The 19,298-nt window shown below is 46.3% G+C and overlaps 2 protein-coding genes across 2 annotated transcripts in view; one reads left to right on the forward strand and one right to left on the reverse strand.

Annotated features, from left to right (window-relative positions):
• Positions 1-9,457: 9,457 nt before the first annotated feature.
• LOC149340286 (uncharacterized) lies at positions 9,458-11,437 on the forward strand. The gene has a single exon (XM_089551097.1). It carries the CDS (start codon positions 9,458-9,460, stop codon positions 11,435-11,437), a length of 1,980 nt encoding a protein of 659 aa, XP_089407223.1.
• A 4,299-nt stretch (positions 11,438-15,736) lies between these two features.
• The window catches only part of LOC149340287 (nose resistant to fluoxetine protein 6-like), a 31,763-nt gene continuing 28,201 nt past the window's right edge, over positions 15,737-19,298 (reverse strand). Inside the window, exon 15 of the mRNA XM_089549033.1 lies at positions 15,737-18,554. Within this exon, the coding sequence (XP_089405159.1) occupies positions 18,243-18,554 (312 nt within the window). The 3' untranslated portion in view covers positions 15,737-18,242. The remainder of the gene's footprint in view (positions 18,555-19,298) is intronic.

Raw genomic sequence — 19,298 nt, forward strand, 5'->3', positions numbered from 1 at the left:
TCTAACCGCGCTGCGGTTGCCCCCGTTCCTCGCCGCTTCGCTACCTTAGCACGGGCGGGGCAGAGATTGTCGCGTCGTACTTTCTGCGGCTTGAGGGAGTGTGTTCTCGTTCGCACTGCCCCTAACTTTAAGAATCCGCAAAAATCGTGGGTGCATACATGCCCTCACAAATGACAACTGGCAATCTCAAAAGTGAATATTTCACTGCACTCGCACTCACAAACATGAATGGCAACTGATGCCAAATTAAGCGCCTGTGTAGAATCGTAGTCGCAAACTTGACACATGACGGCGTCAGGGTACACTCAAGAACATTCTGCAACACGGCGACACATTAACATGTAGGGCGTAAGCTGCTCGCCAGATGCGGGGGCGCGCGGGGTGCGGTCTGGTTCCTTTGAAGGGACACCGCAGACTTCGACCGCAACGGTGTTCACCTCACGTTGCCGGAGGCGTAGAAAAGAAGCACGCTTAAGTTGTGCCGGCGAGTGCTGACGCCATGGCTGGCGCACTACAAACACGTTTGGAAGCGAGAATCCAATGAATACAAGACGCATTTTCCCCTATAGTCCCGTGTTCGCCTCACGCAACTTGTGTCTGAACGCACGCTTCGCGCCTGTGTAATTCCGATCTCCCAATGGTACAGTACCCAACTTCCGGTTTCACCTCTCAGCACCTGTTGCAGCATTTTGAACGGCGATTTCGGCCCTTTTGCATCTGAAATGCAACCAAAACGGTAACAGACATCCAAGGGCAGATAGTATATTATTTACGAGCTTTTAATTTTATGTAATTTCATTGTGTAAACGGTTAAGTATCCTACGGCTTCCGGCTCATCTCACAGGTTTGTAAACCGCGAATTCCACTACAAAGCATCAAGGAATGTAACCTGAAAGGTAACACAGAGCCACGACAGATGGTAAATCGTTTTCGTGTTCCTAATTTAAAAGAAAAATTCCAGAATAATTTTGAATAAGTGATTCGAACAGAGTCTTGCGCATTCCAAAATGCAGCTGAAATCCGTTGCGTCACAGAACGGATGAGAAAGCGCTTTTAAATGAACTCTTCTCTCTTCTCATCATATCTCTTCTGTTTGCCCCTAGCTGGCGCTGCTTATCCGAAAGATGTGGGTCTTCATCGTTCAGAGAACAGAAGCATGCTTCGCACCAACCGGGTTTTCCGTTACCGTCAAGGTTTTCTTGCTTACGCGACTGTTCTCTTTTGATTCGGACTTCTGCCACTCCCTTTTGGGATATTCTGGAACAATATTCCCACTCACACAAAAATTGTGCACTTAGGCTCACGCGTACAGACGTGACTGCTGACGGATACCGAGGTACATGCGTCAGATGACACAGATGCACAACAAATACCAGTGCGAAAACACTCATTTCAACATACCGTAATCCTGTGGTATGACAGCCAAATGTCTCGGGTAATACGGACTCCAGCGTGAGGGACATTTTCACAAACTGCGCTTACGGGGCACAGTAGACATTCTTGACACGTTGTCCTCTTGTGTTCTTCCCTTTTCTGTACTACTTTCAATCCATCTGTTTCATTATGATGAGAGCATGGTCTTTGATTTGGCTTCTCAAGGCTCTCTGCCTAAGGATCGCGCCTTTTTGAAACAAACGTCTTAACTTCGGCGGAGCGTTCATCCGCAGGAACTTCCCGTCCTCCCATCGTAGTCCTCTCCTCAGTTGTTTCTTTCCCTGGAGCTATCAAACTCGCACTCCCGGTCGGTCTCTTTCACGATATACAATGAATGATTCTTCGGCGTACAGAGATATCTGAGATATATGGGAAGTACAAGTCGCCCACATTTTAGGCTGTTGTTAGGACCAGGGTAATATGATGTCATCGAGAAACCAGATATGCGCTGTTGCATGGAAAGGAGAGGTGTAATGGGAAAAGTTAACAGGTTGCTCATTTAGGACGAGAGAGAAAGAGAGCAGAACAGGGGCACCCTGTGTGAACAAGTGTTCCGCCGGTCCCCGCATTGTCCTTAGGCTCGTCACGTGATATAGCCGCGAAACGGAGCGAAGACATCTAGGCGCGAGGTTTGTTTGCGTTATCCGTGTGTAAGAGAGAGCCAAAAATCTTCATTTGTAACGGCGCTCCTCGGAAATGGCATTTGAGCCCCTTGATGCAGGACGCAGCGCAACACGCATTCCTTTCTCGAGTAGCCAGGAATAGGACGCCGGAGTCTAGGCTGCGGATTTAGCGGGGAAAAAACAGAAGAGGTGTTTTCTAGTCGACGCTCAGTACGTGGTTCACTGCCTGCAGTACACTAACCCTATTGCACAAGAGGCTTTCTCCTTGGCAAAAGGTAGTGTTGCAACCGCTATCCATCGCCCAAGTGAGAGTCTTGCTAGTTGTTTGAATTCAGCGCATTAACTTTATTCCATATTTGGTAGAAAATTAACAAAAAAAACTGCTGCACACTTCAGAACATTCGAGCTGACGGTCAACTGTGTTGGATGTCGTTGGCCGCCCTGAGTGCAACCGAACGTGTGTAAAAGGCCAAACGCAACCGTACCACCTACGGCAACTCCAGGGCTCAGATCCCGAGCTCTGAAAACAACTCGGTCCCTCGGCTCCTCTCGGCACACAACCCTGCGCTTGCAATGCACCTCAATCGCCAAAGTGCGAGCCCCTGATGACCCCTTTTCCGGTGTTATACCCTCGGTCAGGTTCATTTCGCAGGCCGCTTGGACCGATGAAATGCACAGAGTTCCCAAGAGGCACCATGCGCCAGTCAGAACACACAAATGGGGAGCGCTTGCGCTCGCCAGCTGCGCCGCGATGTCCCAACAGGAAACTAAGTGGGCTAGACTTTCTGTCGAAATCGCCGCCCAGGAACAACACTGATGATGATGATGATGTCCTCAGGCTGAATGGCACATACCCACGGCGGGGGATTGTCCAGGGTGCATAGAGTGATCACCTCTTTCTTGCTTTCATTTTCAGATAGCACTCTTTTTTGGTAGTTTGTTGCAACCCAATCTGTGGCGTTTCTGCATATTTTAAAGCACCCTTCTCTTGGTTTACCTGTATTTTCACCCAAGAAGCAGTATCAAGGTCAGTTCAACCATTTCTGCAGCTTTAGCTAACTTAGCCCCGTTGGCTTGGTTGATGATGATGATGATGTCATCAGGCTTAGTGGCACATACCCACCGCGGGGGATTGGCCATAGTGCATAGCGGATACAAAGGCACTCATGTACAAGGAGTGGAGTTTTTCTATAATTTTGTGTCTTTACCCGCCGCGGTGGCTCAGTGGTTATGACTCTCGGCTGATGACCTGAAAGTCGTGGGTTCGATCCCGGCTGCGGTGGTTGAATTTCTATGGAGGCGAAATTCTAGAGGCCCGTGTACTGTGCGATGTCAGTGTACGTTAAAGAACCCCAGGTGGTCGAAATTTCCGGAGCCCTTCACTATGGCGTCCCTCATAGCCTGAGTTGCTTTGGGACGTTAAAGCCCATAAACCATAAACCAGTTTTGTGTCTTAGACCAGAATTTGTAGAAAAAATGAAAAAAAAAAATATGCAGAGAAACGGGAAAAAAAGCAGTGAATTCTCATTCTAGCGGAATAACCTACGTGATGTGGTTATATAGTCGAGAACGTAATCGCACACTGGTACATCTCTTGGCGCTTGCCCCGAAGGAGACTGGTTTCACTAAGTCATCGTCATCGTCGTCGTCTTATCCACATGCCCTCCTCTCTTCTTTCTCTGTCCAGGAAGGGGAGGAGGAGAGGCGGCCGTACCCACAAACATGCAGCAGGTCGAGCAAAGGACGAACGATCTCGGGACGCTGCCCGAAAACCTGCTGAACGACAAAATCATCCAATCCAGGGTCAAATATTTCTGACACCATACTGCACTTATTACGACCCTCCCATAAGAAAACCCAGTAGCTGTAGCGTTGTGCGTGGAGTCTTGATTGGATTAATGACATCACGCACCAGTTATCGCTGGTGCGTCGTCTACCTTTCGAGTAGTTTCTGCGCTTTTGTTTTTGTTGCTTTGTATTTCCTCTCTTTCCGTCCCCCACAAAGAGTAGAGATAACCCGCGCTGGGCTACACTGCTGGCATGCGCGTGCAAGGAACATGGGAAGAAGCAGAAGAAGAAAATGGATCACACGTCCCAGACCTACGGCTCCGATCCGCAAGGCCAGAATATCAATGAAAACATTTCCGAAGGTCAAGAGCGCTCAAAGAGCCGGTTGAAGTCGGCGTCGAAGTCCAAGGGAAAGTCCAAGCGTCGCACCGGCTCCAAGAGTCGCGGGTCGCGCAGACGCCTTTCCAACGTCTCCGGGGAAGAGAATGCCCGGCCGTTGGAGCTCATGGCGGCGCCGGCAGAGGGCCGATCTTCCACGCAGACCCAGTCGTCGACGCAGACCCATTCATCTACGCAGTCCGGCGAAGAGCAGGCGCAACTCACGCAGACTACCGGCGAACAACACGCATCCACTAAGCTGCCCGGCGTTGCTTCAGTTGACAGCGTTGACAGCATTGCAGGTATACTTACGCTCGAGGAGCTCTAAATCGAAGCATATCATCGCTGTATTGGTCTTTTCTATCGCGGCCAATATGCACGACCTTTGCCGTCGCAAATACTCGGCACCTTAACATAGATAGATCGTATTGGCATTGCCTTTAAATCCGATTGGTGGCAAGCGCCACTTTGCGAGTGAAGTAAAGTGAGTGTTTTATTTATTTCTCATTTGTTATCAAATTGAAAATTGGTTTTTGACGAAAGGGAATGGCGCAGTAACTGTCTCATGTATCTCGGTGGACACCCACACCGCGTCTTAAGGGACGCATAAAGGAAGAAGGGAAAAAGAAAGGGAGGAAGAGGTGCTGTAGTGGAGGCTCCGGAATAATTTCGATCAACTGGGGATCTTTAATGTGCACTTACGTCACACAGCGCATTAAAGATCCCCAGGTGGTCAAAATTATTCCGGAGACCTCCACGTCTCCATAAAAACGCGGCTGCCGCAGTCGGGTTCGAATCCGGGTACTCCGGCTCAGTAGCCGGGTGCCTTAACCACTGAGCCACCACGGTGGGTCCATTTCTTTTCGTACTTCTTTTCTATTCTAACATTTTTTTTTATGTTCCGAGCTATATCCCTTTGACTACTCTGTTAATTCCTGCAGTCTTTGCATTCTGGTTTTGCGCCACCAGTAATATATTCGTTTGTAGCTCGTCTCTGTTGCTCATGTGATGGGAGTCACAAATCCGACTCTCTCCTGCTTAAAAATGATTTGGGTTCCACGATACTGCTTGGAAGTGCCTTTGAAAGGGGCGCCATTTTCACTCCGTCATCACACCCAGAGGTCCACAATTGGGCGATATTTCAAGGCAGTGCTGCCATTTCTGTAAATATTTGCCCGCTTGGTGAATCGGTGCTTTTAATGGGCTCTGTTAGAGGGCTAACTAGAACTGGCGCGCGGAATGCGCAAGCCATGAGATTGTTCCAGCTAGCAATAAAGCCCCTAGAAAGCTTGACGATTCAGCGCTCCTGTGGCATTAGGGAAAGCATCGAATCATCGGGCGACAGTCAAGATTCAAGGCATGTCGTCGTTGGAAACGAATCCTCGTGCCTGCCGTTCGTGGCTGGCTGCTCGGATGGTACCGAAAGCTATGTCCAAGCTGATAGTATTTAACCAATTTCATACCGACTCAAGCCCTGTAAATTTGGACAAACGCTTCTAGTTGGCACGGCTCCCACCACGTGACACGAGGCGCTGAACATGAAAATCAACGCGGGAATTTCGAATGTTCGGTACATCCCGTTGATTTTTCTTTGACCGTCGGAAATAAATGGTGCGAGGGCAGGAAACATATGTCAGACTTCGTAGCGAGGACTCGTCCGCGATTATAATAAACATGTTCAAGCAGAATCGCTCGGGACACTCTAGTTTTCTAAAATTAGAAGCTCAAAATATCCCCTTTCACTTACGCGGAATTCGCTATTGGCGTCCAACAGATCGCGGTAGTTGTTGAATTTTAAGGAAACCTAGATACAGTTGTCGTACCTGTCGATATGGCTCAGTGGTTATGGCGTGCCGCTGCTGACCAATAGTTTGCATGTTCGATCTCAGTTACTGCGGCTACATTTGGATAAAGGTGTATACTGATAAAATTGCACTGTGTTGAGATTTTTGCGAACTGAATATGGTCAAAATTATACTTCCTTCCCATAGCCCATAGAGTGATGCCACGATCGCATTTATTTGCATTCAGGCATGATGCACGGCCCCTTTTCCCTACAACAATAGGCCCTCGTCCAACATGGATGGTGATTCCGGCCTTAAACATCACTCTGAACAAAATTTATCACGGGCGAACCGCAATCTTATTCGCACACACACAAAAAAAAATCTTCCTGAACGATTACGATCCTACGTACTGCGTTATTAGTGCGCAGCAATTACGGCTGATTACCACATATTAATCATCTACTTCAATCTTATTGAATACTTCAAGAAGCTTTATTCAGATACTGCACAAAACTTCCGCTAATATTTTCGATATCTTTTCAAAACTTTTACAGAAATAGAATCGACATCTGAGCTAGTTGGCATAGCATCATGGAAAAATATATAGCGCACTCAGGACAACGAACAAGGAAGACCAAACAACACAAGTTACGAAGGCTGCCGTGTGGTCTCTGAAATGAACGCTTATGCACCCTATGTAACCATAACTTTAGTTTTCAACCGGAAGTCTATGCAGCTCGAGATGTTTCGTCGTAGGGATTGCATTTTAAGGCAGGTACCTTCTGTAAGCCTTTAGAGGCAATGGCGAAGGCCGTCTTGTTTACCGTTGGTGACGGCGTCAAGAATTCCGGTACACAATCAGAATCTTCAGAGGGGTCACAAGAGTGATGATGTCATGATTCTCAGAGCCTGTGAGCAACTTAGTGTAAAACACATGACCTGTGCACATGGTTTGCTGGAGATGACGTCAAGAATTCTGAGACCCAGTCATATTCGGAGTGGCCTCGGGGTGATGTCATGATTCTTAAAACCAGTGAGGAGCGTAGTAAGAGTAACATGACAGATCCGTGCTCGTGTGATCTGCTACACCTCGCAAACCACTGTGCTGTAAAAAGAAATTAAGATAGCAAAAAAAAAATTCATAACTGTGGCGAGATTGTAACCCGAATGATCTAGCAATAGTTCGCCTAAAATCGCGAGAAATGGAGACATAGTACAGTTGACAGAAAATCGCTCTTGTTTTAGGGAGGACGGGGATCGTATGTCAGAGGTGCATTTTTAAGCGTCGATGCCCGCGTGAAGAAAGAGCTAAGAAAAGCCAACGCCGTAAAATAAGCTCGCTTCCTTTGTTTCCGCCAGGTGCCTTGGTACAGCAGACCATTACTTCAGCGCCCGACCTTGAGCCCCCAAAGATGCCTACTTTGTTGCCGGAAACAGCACTGCCTGGGAAAGACGTTGCCCATGAGCTCGAGCAGACCTCGACGCCTTTAACACCTCCGCACGTGCATGAGTGTCGAGCTCTGTTTTCCCAACACAAAGACAGAACCGACTCCGTTCAGCTACCGGAGTCAGCCGCAACATTTCCCGAATGCATAGTTTCCGTGTCACTCGGCACCATCACCGAAGCCCAAGTCCTGGACCACATACAAGTTCATCCCAGCACTGCCGAAGTAAGCACGCCGTTCTCGTCCGAATTTTCTCCACTATTGTCGCGAAAATGATATCATGCAGAAGAACTCTCAGATTCCTCGCTCCCGTTCATAGCGTAAAATCATAAGAATAAGAAAATAATTCTGGCCTCTAGAGAGAGAGACACACACACATACAGAACGGAAGGCAAGTGCCTTCTAACCTGCACACATGGTTCCTTTGGCTGGCGCAAGGCCTTTGCTGACGCAGAATACGATTAATATTAGGCGGAAAGAACAGAATTGCCTTGAGGAGTAGAGCTAACGCAGAATGGTCGACCCTATACATATTAAATATACCTCACAAGGATTAGCTTCTTGGAAAAGAGAACAGGAGTGTGCGTCGTCTTTCCCACAAGAAATTGATTGATTGATTGATTGATTGATTGATTGATTGATTGATTGATTGATTGATTGATTGATTGATTGATTGATTGATTGATTGATTGATTGATTGATTGATTGATTGATTGATTGATTGATTGATTGATTGATTGATTGATTGATTGATTGATTGATTGATTGATTGATTGATTGATTGATTGATTGATTGATTGAATTTTTCTAGGCATGATCCAACCTTCCCGGCTGCAATTAAATCCTTGACAGAGGTTACTGCCATAGCTTTAGCACCCACCTGTAAAGGCGACGTCCACTCCAAGGTCAAAAAGACCCAAGTTAAATTAGATCATGCAGCCACACAAGATCGAGAGCACCCGCTGCCAAGTTCGCCTGGACAGCGTCACTGTCCACAAAGTAAATGCGAGATCACTCAGTTACACCAGCCACAGTAACAACAAATAGGCACCGAGGCGTTGCTTTGAAGTGTGGACATTTAAGGCTACGTCGAAGACTCAAAGAGGCCGTAGACCACTTTGTTTTTCTTTTCCGCCCGTATAGCCCTGAGCTTCGCATATTTTCCATCTATGGCTTCATGGTGCACGTTCTCTTTATTAAACAGTATTGGTTCCGCCATTGGCGTGGTAAAAGCTAGGGCAGTATAGCAGGTGTAATGCTTTCCTCCTACCCATGTGCAGATCGCTTCTGTGCAGATCGCTTTTTATTCACGACGTACCTTAGCGCAGGAATAGAGAGCTCTAAGAGATATGCAGTCTGTGCACTCGTAATCCGAATAGGTCTGGAAGTGGGAGCGCTTTTTTTTTCGGGGGAGGGGGGGGGGGGGGAGTGAGAGATTGCTTGACAGGTGCCACTACCACCCCTCATTGTCAGCGACAGACACTCGAAAGGCTTCTTTTTTTTCTTCATCTTATAGTGCGCGCGTATATGCCGACGGCTTACTGCGTATGGTTGTATACCTTCTGAGAAATCTACTTCCATAGTGTACCCGCACCTGAATATTATACGTCATGTCTCTCTATACGCATAGAATCATTATTCTTAGCATCGTCGTCGAAACCATATCTAGAAAGGTCCTTTCTCTTCCTCGGCTCCCACAGCCAACCGCTAACATTTCGAGTAGCCGAAATACCAGTTTTTGTAGTGACACTGAAACAACATAGATGATTCCCCCAACCATTGGAGGCACTTCTTCAATCTTAATGTTAAAACAGAGTGATCAGTCCGCTTCTGTTAAACCTGCCGACAGCATTTGTCTTCCATCGCTGTAAAACTTCACATAAAAAGTTGATTGTGATGGTGCTTTATGTGGTTTCTGCACATTTCCATAGCATATGATGCCCACAAAAAAAAAAAAGAGGTGACGGTGCACTGAGGATCTTCTCCAATGCAGGTCACCGACATGAAGACTGGATTATTAAGACCTCTGGCCATGGCATTCATCGCAACTGTCCCCATCGCTATCGTCCTTCTATCCCTTATTCTGGCTAAGGTAGCGTTGCCAGACCCCAGTGGTGTTCCATGCCAGACGCACGAGTGTCGTGAGTACGGCCGCCGCCTGGCGTCCTCACTGAACACGTCCGTGAATCCGTGCCACAGCTTCACCCACTTTGTCTGCGATGGCTGGCAGCGAGACAATGTGCTCTCGGTGCAACACGACCTTATATGGCAGACACTGGACCGAGTCGGGCGCCTAGTACGTCATATCGATATTCCCAGGACCGAGCAGAACGACGTTCAAAGAGCCGCTGCCGTTTACAAGAGTTGCGACGACGTCCTCCAGGGCAGACGGGACGAACTTCCCGCAGTGAAAAGAGCCTTGGCAGAAGCTGGCGTCATGTGGCCGCACCGTCCCGTAAACATCGACGTATTGCACGTGCTATTGTACTCAAGCCTTAGACTAGGCTGGGACGTCTTCTTGCGCGTAGTTTTGTCACGGGCTGAAGGTCGCGATATGGTTATTGTCGATGAAGGCGCATCGTTCCCGCAGCTATCAGCGCGGTACATGATGCAGAAATCTGCTCGAGAGAAAGAAGACTACTTCAACGTGTTCAAAAAGGCCTTCGCAAATGCAGACAACGAGAACGCAGGTGAAGGAGTCAGCTTCAAGCAAACTAAGTCCCTGGAGGCACACGGTATAAGTAGCTTGTTAAAGAGCTATGGTTTTGAGAAGACACCCGCGGACCAATCTCTGAGTTGGCTCGATAAACTTAGGATTCCTAGTCTTGCTGAAAGCTCCTGGCTTCGCGTTTTCGACGAACTTGGATTCAACGTAACCGGCAACTTTTCCTTGCGTGTGCTAACGTCGGAATACCTGAAAGCCTTCGTCGAACTTTGGCACTTGCTCGGCGAGGTGAACCTCTACTGGCTGGTCTCCTGGGGCATGGTGCAGGTGGCAGCACTGTACTCGAACCGAGATCTGATCCTCAAGCTATACGGAGGACCTCCAGTTCAGGTATCTGTTCGCCACGGTGCTTTCTGTTTGAGCAGGGCCTACAAGTTCTCAAGGCACGCACTCTTCACCAAGTACGCGAGTGATCTACTGCCCGAATACACTATACACGGTGCTGAGCAGCTCACTCTGAAGATCCGCGAGAGCGTGCGCCAACTTCTATCGTCGTGGATTCATTACAGCAACAGTATCGCCGTCGTCGCGAATTGGAGCTCGCTTGAGAGAAACTTTGGCGCGTTTCGTGGCAGCAATGAACACAGCAGGAGCCACAATGCCAACGCTTCAGAGCCGTTTACTTCCCTTCACATGACCGAATCGTTAGTGGAGAATTGGCGCAAGTCGGTCCTGGTATCCGAATGGGACGACTGGGATGCGGACATCATAAGCGCCATGGTGTCGCTACAGTTCGCTGCGCTTCGGCTGAGGGAGGACTTCCAAGTGGTTCCTTACTCGATGTCCTTCCTGCACTACGACGCTGACCTCGCCAACATGCTCAACTTCGGTGGCCTCGGTTTCCTTGTTGCACTGGCTCTGGGTCGGCTTTTCCTCGGAGCCTACCAGCAGGACGAGTCCAAGAGCAAGTACGTTAAGGCCCTGCTCGACTGCGTCAAGGCAGGAGCCTTCTCACGTGGCCCTAATCACGATAATTCCATGGCTGAAATAATCACCGGAAGAGCTGTGATTAGCAGTTACGTGAAAGGAGCAAAACAGGTTTACGACCGGCTCGAGGAACTGAAAGGATATGAAGGCACACAGCTCCTCTTTATCGCGTCCTGCTACTTGAAATGCGAAGGCAGCTACGTTGGAAACTCAGATGGACTGTGCGACATGAGCTTCCAGTACTTACCCGAGTTCGCAGAAGCCTTTGAGTGTTCTCCGGGAACACCGATGAACCCCATGAAGCTCTGTTCTTTACCGGAATTCAAGTGATGCCGGCTTTCTTTGAAACTGTAATTTTCTTTTTACTTTCTTTAAAATTTTTTACGTATTTTTTTGGTAACTTAATCACGTCGTAGTTACATGGTCTAACTCTTAAGGATAGCACGGAGATAGTGTTCATATTGTGTTTAGAAGATTGCCTAGCATGTCAAAATAAGAAATGATTCAGCTATAGACTAGATCGTGTAGTTTCACAAATTTCATTTGGTTAAGTAACGGATGAGAATTGGCCGAACAGCCCCCCTGGCCAGAGGCTTTAACCTTGAAGTTGAGAGGCTGACACTTACGCGCGTCTTACGCTTTATAAGTATGCCTTAAGCTTTGCTAGTTGACAGTCGCTCTCGCCAGTTGAACGTTGTACCCTAGTTTAATTCTTTCTCGGCGCGGATCGCGCCTACATGTATATTTCAACGTTGCCGACTGACTTTCACAACGCAGCCGTTCCCGTCATCCTGTAATGTCTAACGCTTTGAAAGTTGTCAGCTAAGTCTTTACTGCGATTGTTTTCACCTTTATTCAGTGAACGCTCATCGCACATGTGTATGTTGAGTGCACAGCCAATTTCCTCACGAAATGTTTGTGGACCGAACTTTTAGATACGCAACGCAAGTTGTATATAAAATCTGCCTAGTTTTAATTCCTTTTCTCTGCAGGGAACTGTAACCCTTTTCGTCTCTCAACAGTGCGGCTAATTCTCATACTGCGAAAATATCTTTACCGTTTTCAAGTTCTAAAGGCTGTGAGAAACGTAGAGCATATTTCAGGATGTTACTGGCGAAGCTGGTTGCTGTGTGTCTGAAAGGAAAGGAAATCAGTGAAGTAGAGTGCAATAATGTCGTCACTAGGTTAGTGCAGGGGTGCGGTCCGCACTGGGTGCTGAGCTCAAGGGGGTGCTGCTGCCTCAGAGTAGAGGGGAGGAGGGTGGGAGGCGCAGTGACCGTCATGCGGACTCCGCGCTTGGTTAAGAGTCTTACGAATGAGCTCAATGTTTCGGTGGCGAAGCTCACAGCCTCATATGACTCTCTCAGAGCGCACTTTCAGTACGTCGACATTGCACATCGTCACATTTATCACTCAGTAGGCGTTCATTTTCACGCATAACCTTTTCACCCAACCTGCGAATATTTCTGAGGACGCCTCGGTCTGTGGCGTCTTGAAAAGGGTGGGAGCTACTTTGAAACCTGTCAAGAACTGCTTAGTATCTAGAATTGGATTGGGACGTCTACGTTATCAGACCTTGCAGAGTTATCTTTGAAAACGAACTGACAAAACTCATCGACATAAAATAAATGATCTTTTAACATAGATATAAAAGAAACGATCAGACTCGGAAAATCAAAAAAATATGATTTCCTTTTTTTTTCTTGCTCAGTGCACACTCCGATTCAGTTAATGCGTTCACCAAATGCCTCCACCGCTTGTACATCTGGTAGTTGCTAATTTGGTTGAAATGAGAGCTGTTCAGTTGTCGACCTCAGTACCAAAAAAAAATTTTAGCAGCAAATTGAACTTGCTGCATATCAGTGACATCGATACACTAATTCCGCTATGCTTCCTGTGGTTTCCTTCGCAACTGACGGAGACTTCTTGCTACTGCAGGACGCTTGTTGCCGCCGCTTTAATGAAGTTTCATCGGTAAATTTTTTCGCGTGCAAAAATGTTGTTCAGGTTATGAAAAAAAGTCATCCTCGGGACCCAGGTCTGAACTGCAGGTTGAATAGTTAAGCTCCATGGAGTTGCATTCTCAAACTGCAGATCGTGATTTGCGAGAGTGATGAGTTTGCTCGTTTTCCTGCAGCAACAACACGCTTGTCAACTATTTTCTACGGCATTTCGCTTTGATTGCTCACGTAATGACTCTGTTATTGATCTCCTGTCATCTCCTAGTGTGGCGTGAATTCTTGTATTGAAACGCCGTCTGTGTCCTAAAGACTTGTTCCCATAATCTATCCAGCTGACATTTGCACACGAAGTTCAGTTCAGTTCAGTTAATGGTCTTTCTGTTTACATTTATGGACTTTTGTTTAGACTGCGGATCGTGGTAGTGGACTCATTTTTGTCACTCATAAAATTTCGGGAACAGAAGTCTCCTGGATTTTTTATAAGCATGTCTAAATTATCCTGGCTATATTGCAGGCGACATGATGCTTTCTAATCAGGCATTAACATTCGTGGCAGACCCCGGGTGCAGACCTTTGATATCAACACATGATGAATGATTCTGGAAGCCGCACCTGCTGAAATACCTAATTCATGAGCTGTAGCACAAACGATCTTCCAAAATCATGGCTTCCACATGACGACGATCGTCATCAATTAACTGCCACATTAAACTTGTTGACCGAAAACTTTACCTGGTGGTAGGAAAGTGTATTACGACCATGTACAGCATTTATCCTTTCTTGTATCTATCTGTATCTATTTAGGTTTCAGAATTTCTTTGAAGGAGAAATTCTAGAGGTCCGTGTACTGTGCGATGTCAGTGCACGTTAAAGAACCCCAGGTGGTCGAAATTTCCGGAGCCCTCCACTACGGCGTCTCTCATAGCCTTAGTCGCTTTGGGACGTTAAACCCCATAAACCAAACCTATTTAGGTTTCTTTTTTTCCTTTTTGGGAAATTTAATAACGGAGCAATTTTCCAAACCTCTCGTTTTTTTCTAGCCCACACTATACTGCACTTGCATACCGTAACTTCCAATCTTTTCATCGAACTGGCCTCCTTGCTTGCTTCTGGAACTGTCCGGACTTGCCTCAATCTGATAAACAAGCTCAGCTTCCGATCTGGCGGAACGTTCGGGGGTGAACAACTTACCCAATGCCCCCTCATTTATCTATAAAGTTACGTTCCCAAAGTGTTTTTTTTTTTGCATTATTAAATATTTGTACCTTGTCATTCTTTCAAATTTAGTTTAGCTGTTTTGCGATAACTGTGCAATCTGTTCTCATCGGGTGCTTATTTCTTCTTGGTTCAGTTGTTTTAGGTATGTTTGAGTGGGGCTTGCGCCCGATCAATACACGCGCTTTCGCATGCTGGGACACTGTATCTACTGATTACTGGTATGTTTCTAGTCATATCTACAGACATCTTATAAGTTATATATATTTTCATTTCAAATAGTTCTTTGCTGGGCTGGTCGCAGTTTTAACGGTTCCTAATTATCCCTTGTGGTACAAACTTCTTAAATGCCGAAATAATATTTACTCATCTTGAATATTCATTTACTTATTCTCGGCTCTTCTAATTGTCACGGTCACTTGCTGCATCCATCTTTGTCAAAAAAGTACTTTGCATTTATCTCTTCATTAGTCCTCTTTTGTTCACAAAGCAAATTTCATGTGTTTGTTTTTCTGCTTATTTTCATAGGAGCATGTAAACAAGTCCACTCAGCAGATTTTTATGTGGCTGCTTAGTGATTTATCGGCGTTGTGGCATGTAGAGAGCTCCATAGTCATGTGGAGTACGAAGGTTGGGCAATGCACTGGAAGGGTAAGAGCAAGAGGGAGGAGGGGTGACGTGCTAGTCCCCGCAAAGGGTACAGATGGAATGTCGGCGTAGAAGAGCTACTGAATGAAAGGTTTTATGGGCGGTGAAATAATAGCGCTGCACGTGCGGCTGCTTAGCGGCGCCTGAAGATAATATCGAGGATGCAGCGCTTGCATGCATCCCCAATATCACGTTCAGCCTTCGCTGAGTAGAAGTAGCGTGTGTCGTCTCGAGGAGTTTAACCGCTTGCTAGCATAGGCACCTAATATCAGTCGATGCCGAAAGTGATCTTCGGTTGATAAGGCGGTTTTACTAACATGCTATGGTCCCTTCATGCAATGTTGTGCTTCTCAGACTACCTTTAGGTGATTTCAAAATGTAAAGGTAAAGAGGCAGTTGTTAATGTTTGAATGAATACATAACTGATTCGCAAGCTTTATTCTGCTTGAAAAAAACTGTCTTCCGAGCTGGCTGATCGTAGGGATTATTATGCGACGGTGAAAGCAATGTCAGTGATTGTATGGAGCATCCAAGGTGCTCTGACCATGTACAGCCGGCCAAATCTTTAGCTGGCGTGCGTGATGACCGTGTTTTCTGTACTTCTGCAGCTTACGATGGCGCATACTTGTTAAGATATCAAATTTAAGCACAGGCTCACTAAACCCCTACTTAATATTGAGCTTTTCCCAAGTTTGCTTCGTCACAAAGCGCAGGAGCGCCGAAAAAGCGACCGTCGCGCACGCCAGCTAAAGATTTGGTGGGCTGTACTTGCACTTTGTCCAGGGTGGTAGTGACAAAAATAAAGATCAGTAATATATACAAGTTTATTTCACTGAGAAGTTGGAGCAAAAGCTATGTACAAAGCTGAAGAAAAAAACTCATGTGCAGCATGTTGGCGTAGATGTTGGAAACCAAAAATTTGTTTCTAATTTTGCATCCTAAAAAAAGGTGACCGCGACAAGCACAACACCTCTTATAAAAGCGACGATGTATCGCTTCGCACTTGAAATAATACATACGTTTTCAACAAACGATATGGAATGAAATTCCACGAAGTGGGGTGTTTCGATATGCATTGTTTTCATTCTGGGACTAGTAAATATTCGGAACACATTCAGAACTTGAGTGTCAGTCACCACCCATATGCAAAGTTATTATCAGAAGTACGCTCACTGAGGGTGATAGATGTTAACTGCAAATGGTAACTAAGCTTGCTGTGAATACCCTGTACGCATTTCGCATTTGACTTACATTCCGTCTCCCTCCTTTCTATATACTTTAAAAAAATGTGTTCATTTTACATCACTTTCGCCTCTGAACAAGTCAAATGCCAGCATTTTAATTGATTTTTTTTCTGATTTAAGTACATCAAAATCCGACAAGCAAACGAAGAGCAGCCTGATACACAGAAGAAGGAGAGTGACACGCGAGGAGCGATCCAAGTGTTCTCTTGCTTATGAAGGCTTCTTGGATATGGCCGCTTTGTCACTTACATGACATCTTAGATGTAATTCAGCGGTAAAAGTTATTGTGCAAGACAAGTAACGACAAACGACAGAACAGTAACAAGGTTGCTGTATTCGTCCTCAACAACACGCTTCGAAGCCATACGATGTTACGTGTGGACGTTATATCAGCTGCAAAATTTCATACAAATTACTGGAAATACTTCAATCTTAAATTAGATTCTGGCCACTATGCCTGGTCACAATCGATTAAAGTATCTAGTCTTGGTTCCTACTGTTTCAAGATTGCTGACAGTCAACAGATATCACCAAGCGAATGAGTCCGACGTGTAAAAAGCTTTCTAATATCCTTTTCCGGTTTACTACTAGGGTAAGCACAGAAAATAGACAAAATTACAGCATACCAGTCCTTTGTAATGACGTATTTTATCATTCACAGGTCTGTTTTCCAAGCTTACGTAGACAAATTTGTATTCTCTGTAGTCCTGAACGTATCACCATTTTGCAGGTGGTCGCGATTTACGCTTCCAGCTTAACACGCACCTTCCATACTGAAAGTGTAATCGTTACGAACTGCAGTTATAAAACAAACAGCCACTACTTGCCAGCTGCGTAGGATTTAAGTTTAAGAAATTTTTGCAGTTTGTTACACCAGTAAATTTAGCGGCAACTATATATTTCATATAATGAAAACATCTTACATGCACATGAAGAGCACTCAGTTACATGAACTGGTGTCCATAAAAACAAAAATCTGTGAACATAATTGCAGGAATTGCACGCATGTGTCTGCTCTTAATTGCTTTAGAATGCAAGCTAGTATGTGAAGTTCTTTCTTAAATTATATAAAAGTATAAAAATTCATTTCCAGCGGCTGTTGCTTCGTATTACTTTCATTAGTTGAAACATCATTTAGCAAGAATAGCTTCACACGCTATACTAGTAATGAATAGTCTGAATAAGAAAAATGCGGATCGGCTCGAAGTTAACAATATTGAAGACAAGCATCACATGGCACCCGAATGCACTTTCGCTCCGGGGGTATTATTACCCGCTTTCGTACCGACTGGTAAAGACCGACATAAATACCTTAAATATTATACACACCAAACAACTCTGCATTGTCTTCTGCGTCCCGATGGCAAAACCCATCCTCGCGCAACAAACCGAGGCATAAATGTGCCACTACATGAATCGGCATCGCATGCATTCTTCCTCACGTTCTTGAAATCCGTTCTCCATTCACACAAAAATTTCACAGACACGCACAATACATAGCCGGCCGCGAAAAACGCATTTTCCGCAGTACGTCGACCACAATGGGCTTTCAATTACGCGCACAACCTCCACTAGGCTATTCTCGCTGCCTCAACTCATAAAGAAACATCGCTTCAGTTTTCTCGAAATATGGAGGCATGGTGGCACCTGTTTTCATCGGAGCATTCAACTGAGAGGGCTTGCTTTGCATGTTAATACCGCACAGCAGTGCATCACTGAACGCGGTGCACTAAGCTGCGACTTCTCATACATTCAGCAGAGGCCAGTGTAATCTCACTTTCCATGTGAGCCACTTCAGGGCCAATCACCGGCCATTCTTTGGCTTTGAGTTCCACACATCCGCGCTCACGTACGCAATGCACTCACACCACAACGCACCGCACTGCAATGTAAAGCGCCGCCATGAAACTGACGGACTGCATGAAGTTCACGGATGCCGTAAACGTGCTCACGCAGGAAGGAACGGCCGCGAACAGCAGTCGACTCCTCACATTCCTCGACCACCAATATGAATGGAAACAGTTAGTGTCGGTGAAGGGTGATGAGGTGCGATTAAGTCCTAGTGGCTCACAACCGGCACGATTGTTGATTGACCTCTTGAGGAACACAACCGTTGACTGGCTGCGGCGAAGAGGGCGGTTCTTGTCCCACGACGACCGTCGGCACGACTGGGTACGGCTTCCTTCCGTTGGTGTAGGGCCAGCCGACGCCGCCAGCAGCGGCACCGTCCTTTGACAGACGGCGCCCATGAACGGTCTTCTCCAGTCCGTCGAAGGCCAGGAAGGTTTTCTCGATGACTCCCGTCGGGCACTCGCACATGATGAACAAGACGAAGCTCATCAAGCAGCTCCACACGAAGATGGAGAATGTCGTCGATACCTGCGAGGGGAAAGATCGGATTTATCGCGCAAGTTTTCTCATCGCGAGGGAACGGTAGTAGCAACGTTCTGTTTTTGTTCAGCCCTCCAAGACAAGGTATATCTGACAGCACATTGACCAGACTTGTATCTATAGACACGCCTTCTTGTGCACTATTCTTGAGCGCCTGTTATTCTTCATGAGCTTTTAATTTAATTTCATTTATTGTTTCCTTAAAGGCCTGAAGGCATTACTTAAGGGGAGGCATTGGTTTGCAACGGTGAAAGTGATGTAAACATGCTTAAAAAAACCATGAGCGTAAACTTTGCTGTGCACGAACAGTCGCAAGAAGGATAAAATCACTGCCATCAACTGAAATCAGCTTTCTCACTGTCCCAGCACCTTGTTTAGTTCAATGCCTATCTCTGCTGGCAAATGACTGCACTTATGTTCAATACGGCAGACGACATGGCATACAGCGTAACAAAGAACGAGGGGCAATTTTTTCTTCTTGATTGTGGACACCTCTTTAAAGCCGTCAGCCAGAACACCCAACCACGAAGCTTTTCAGGCAAAGCCCCGGGTTTCGTTTTTTCTTTACGTCTTATGCTGCACGTCTGTCGTGCCGAACATTTATATTGGAAGCACACAATGATATTGGGCGCGTGGATGCCACACAAAGAACATGCGAGGGAAGTTTAAATGTGTACTTGTGGTAAAGCAAGGCTGTTCTACAGATGACTGCGCGTAGAGAATATAAATGGG

This window comes from Amblyomma mixtum, chromosome 6 (genome assembly GCF_055824585.1).
Source record: "Amblyomma mixtum isolate Tamu chromosome 6, ASM5582458v1, whole genome shotgun sequence".
NCBI lineage: Eukaryota > Metazoa > Arthropoda > Arachnida > Ixodida > Ixodidae > Amblyomma > Amblyomma mixtum.

Excerpts from the sequence above, each read along its gene's own strand:
- LOC149340286 (XM_089551097.1), top strand. The coding sequence starts at position 9,458 with ATGAAGACTGGATTATTAAGACCTCTGGCCATGGCATTCATCGCAACT.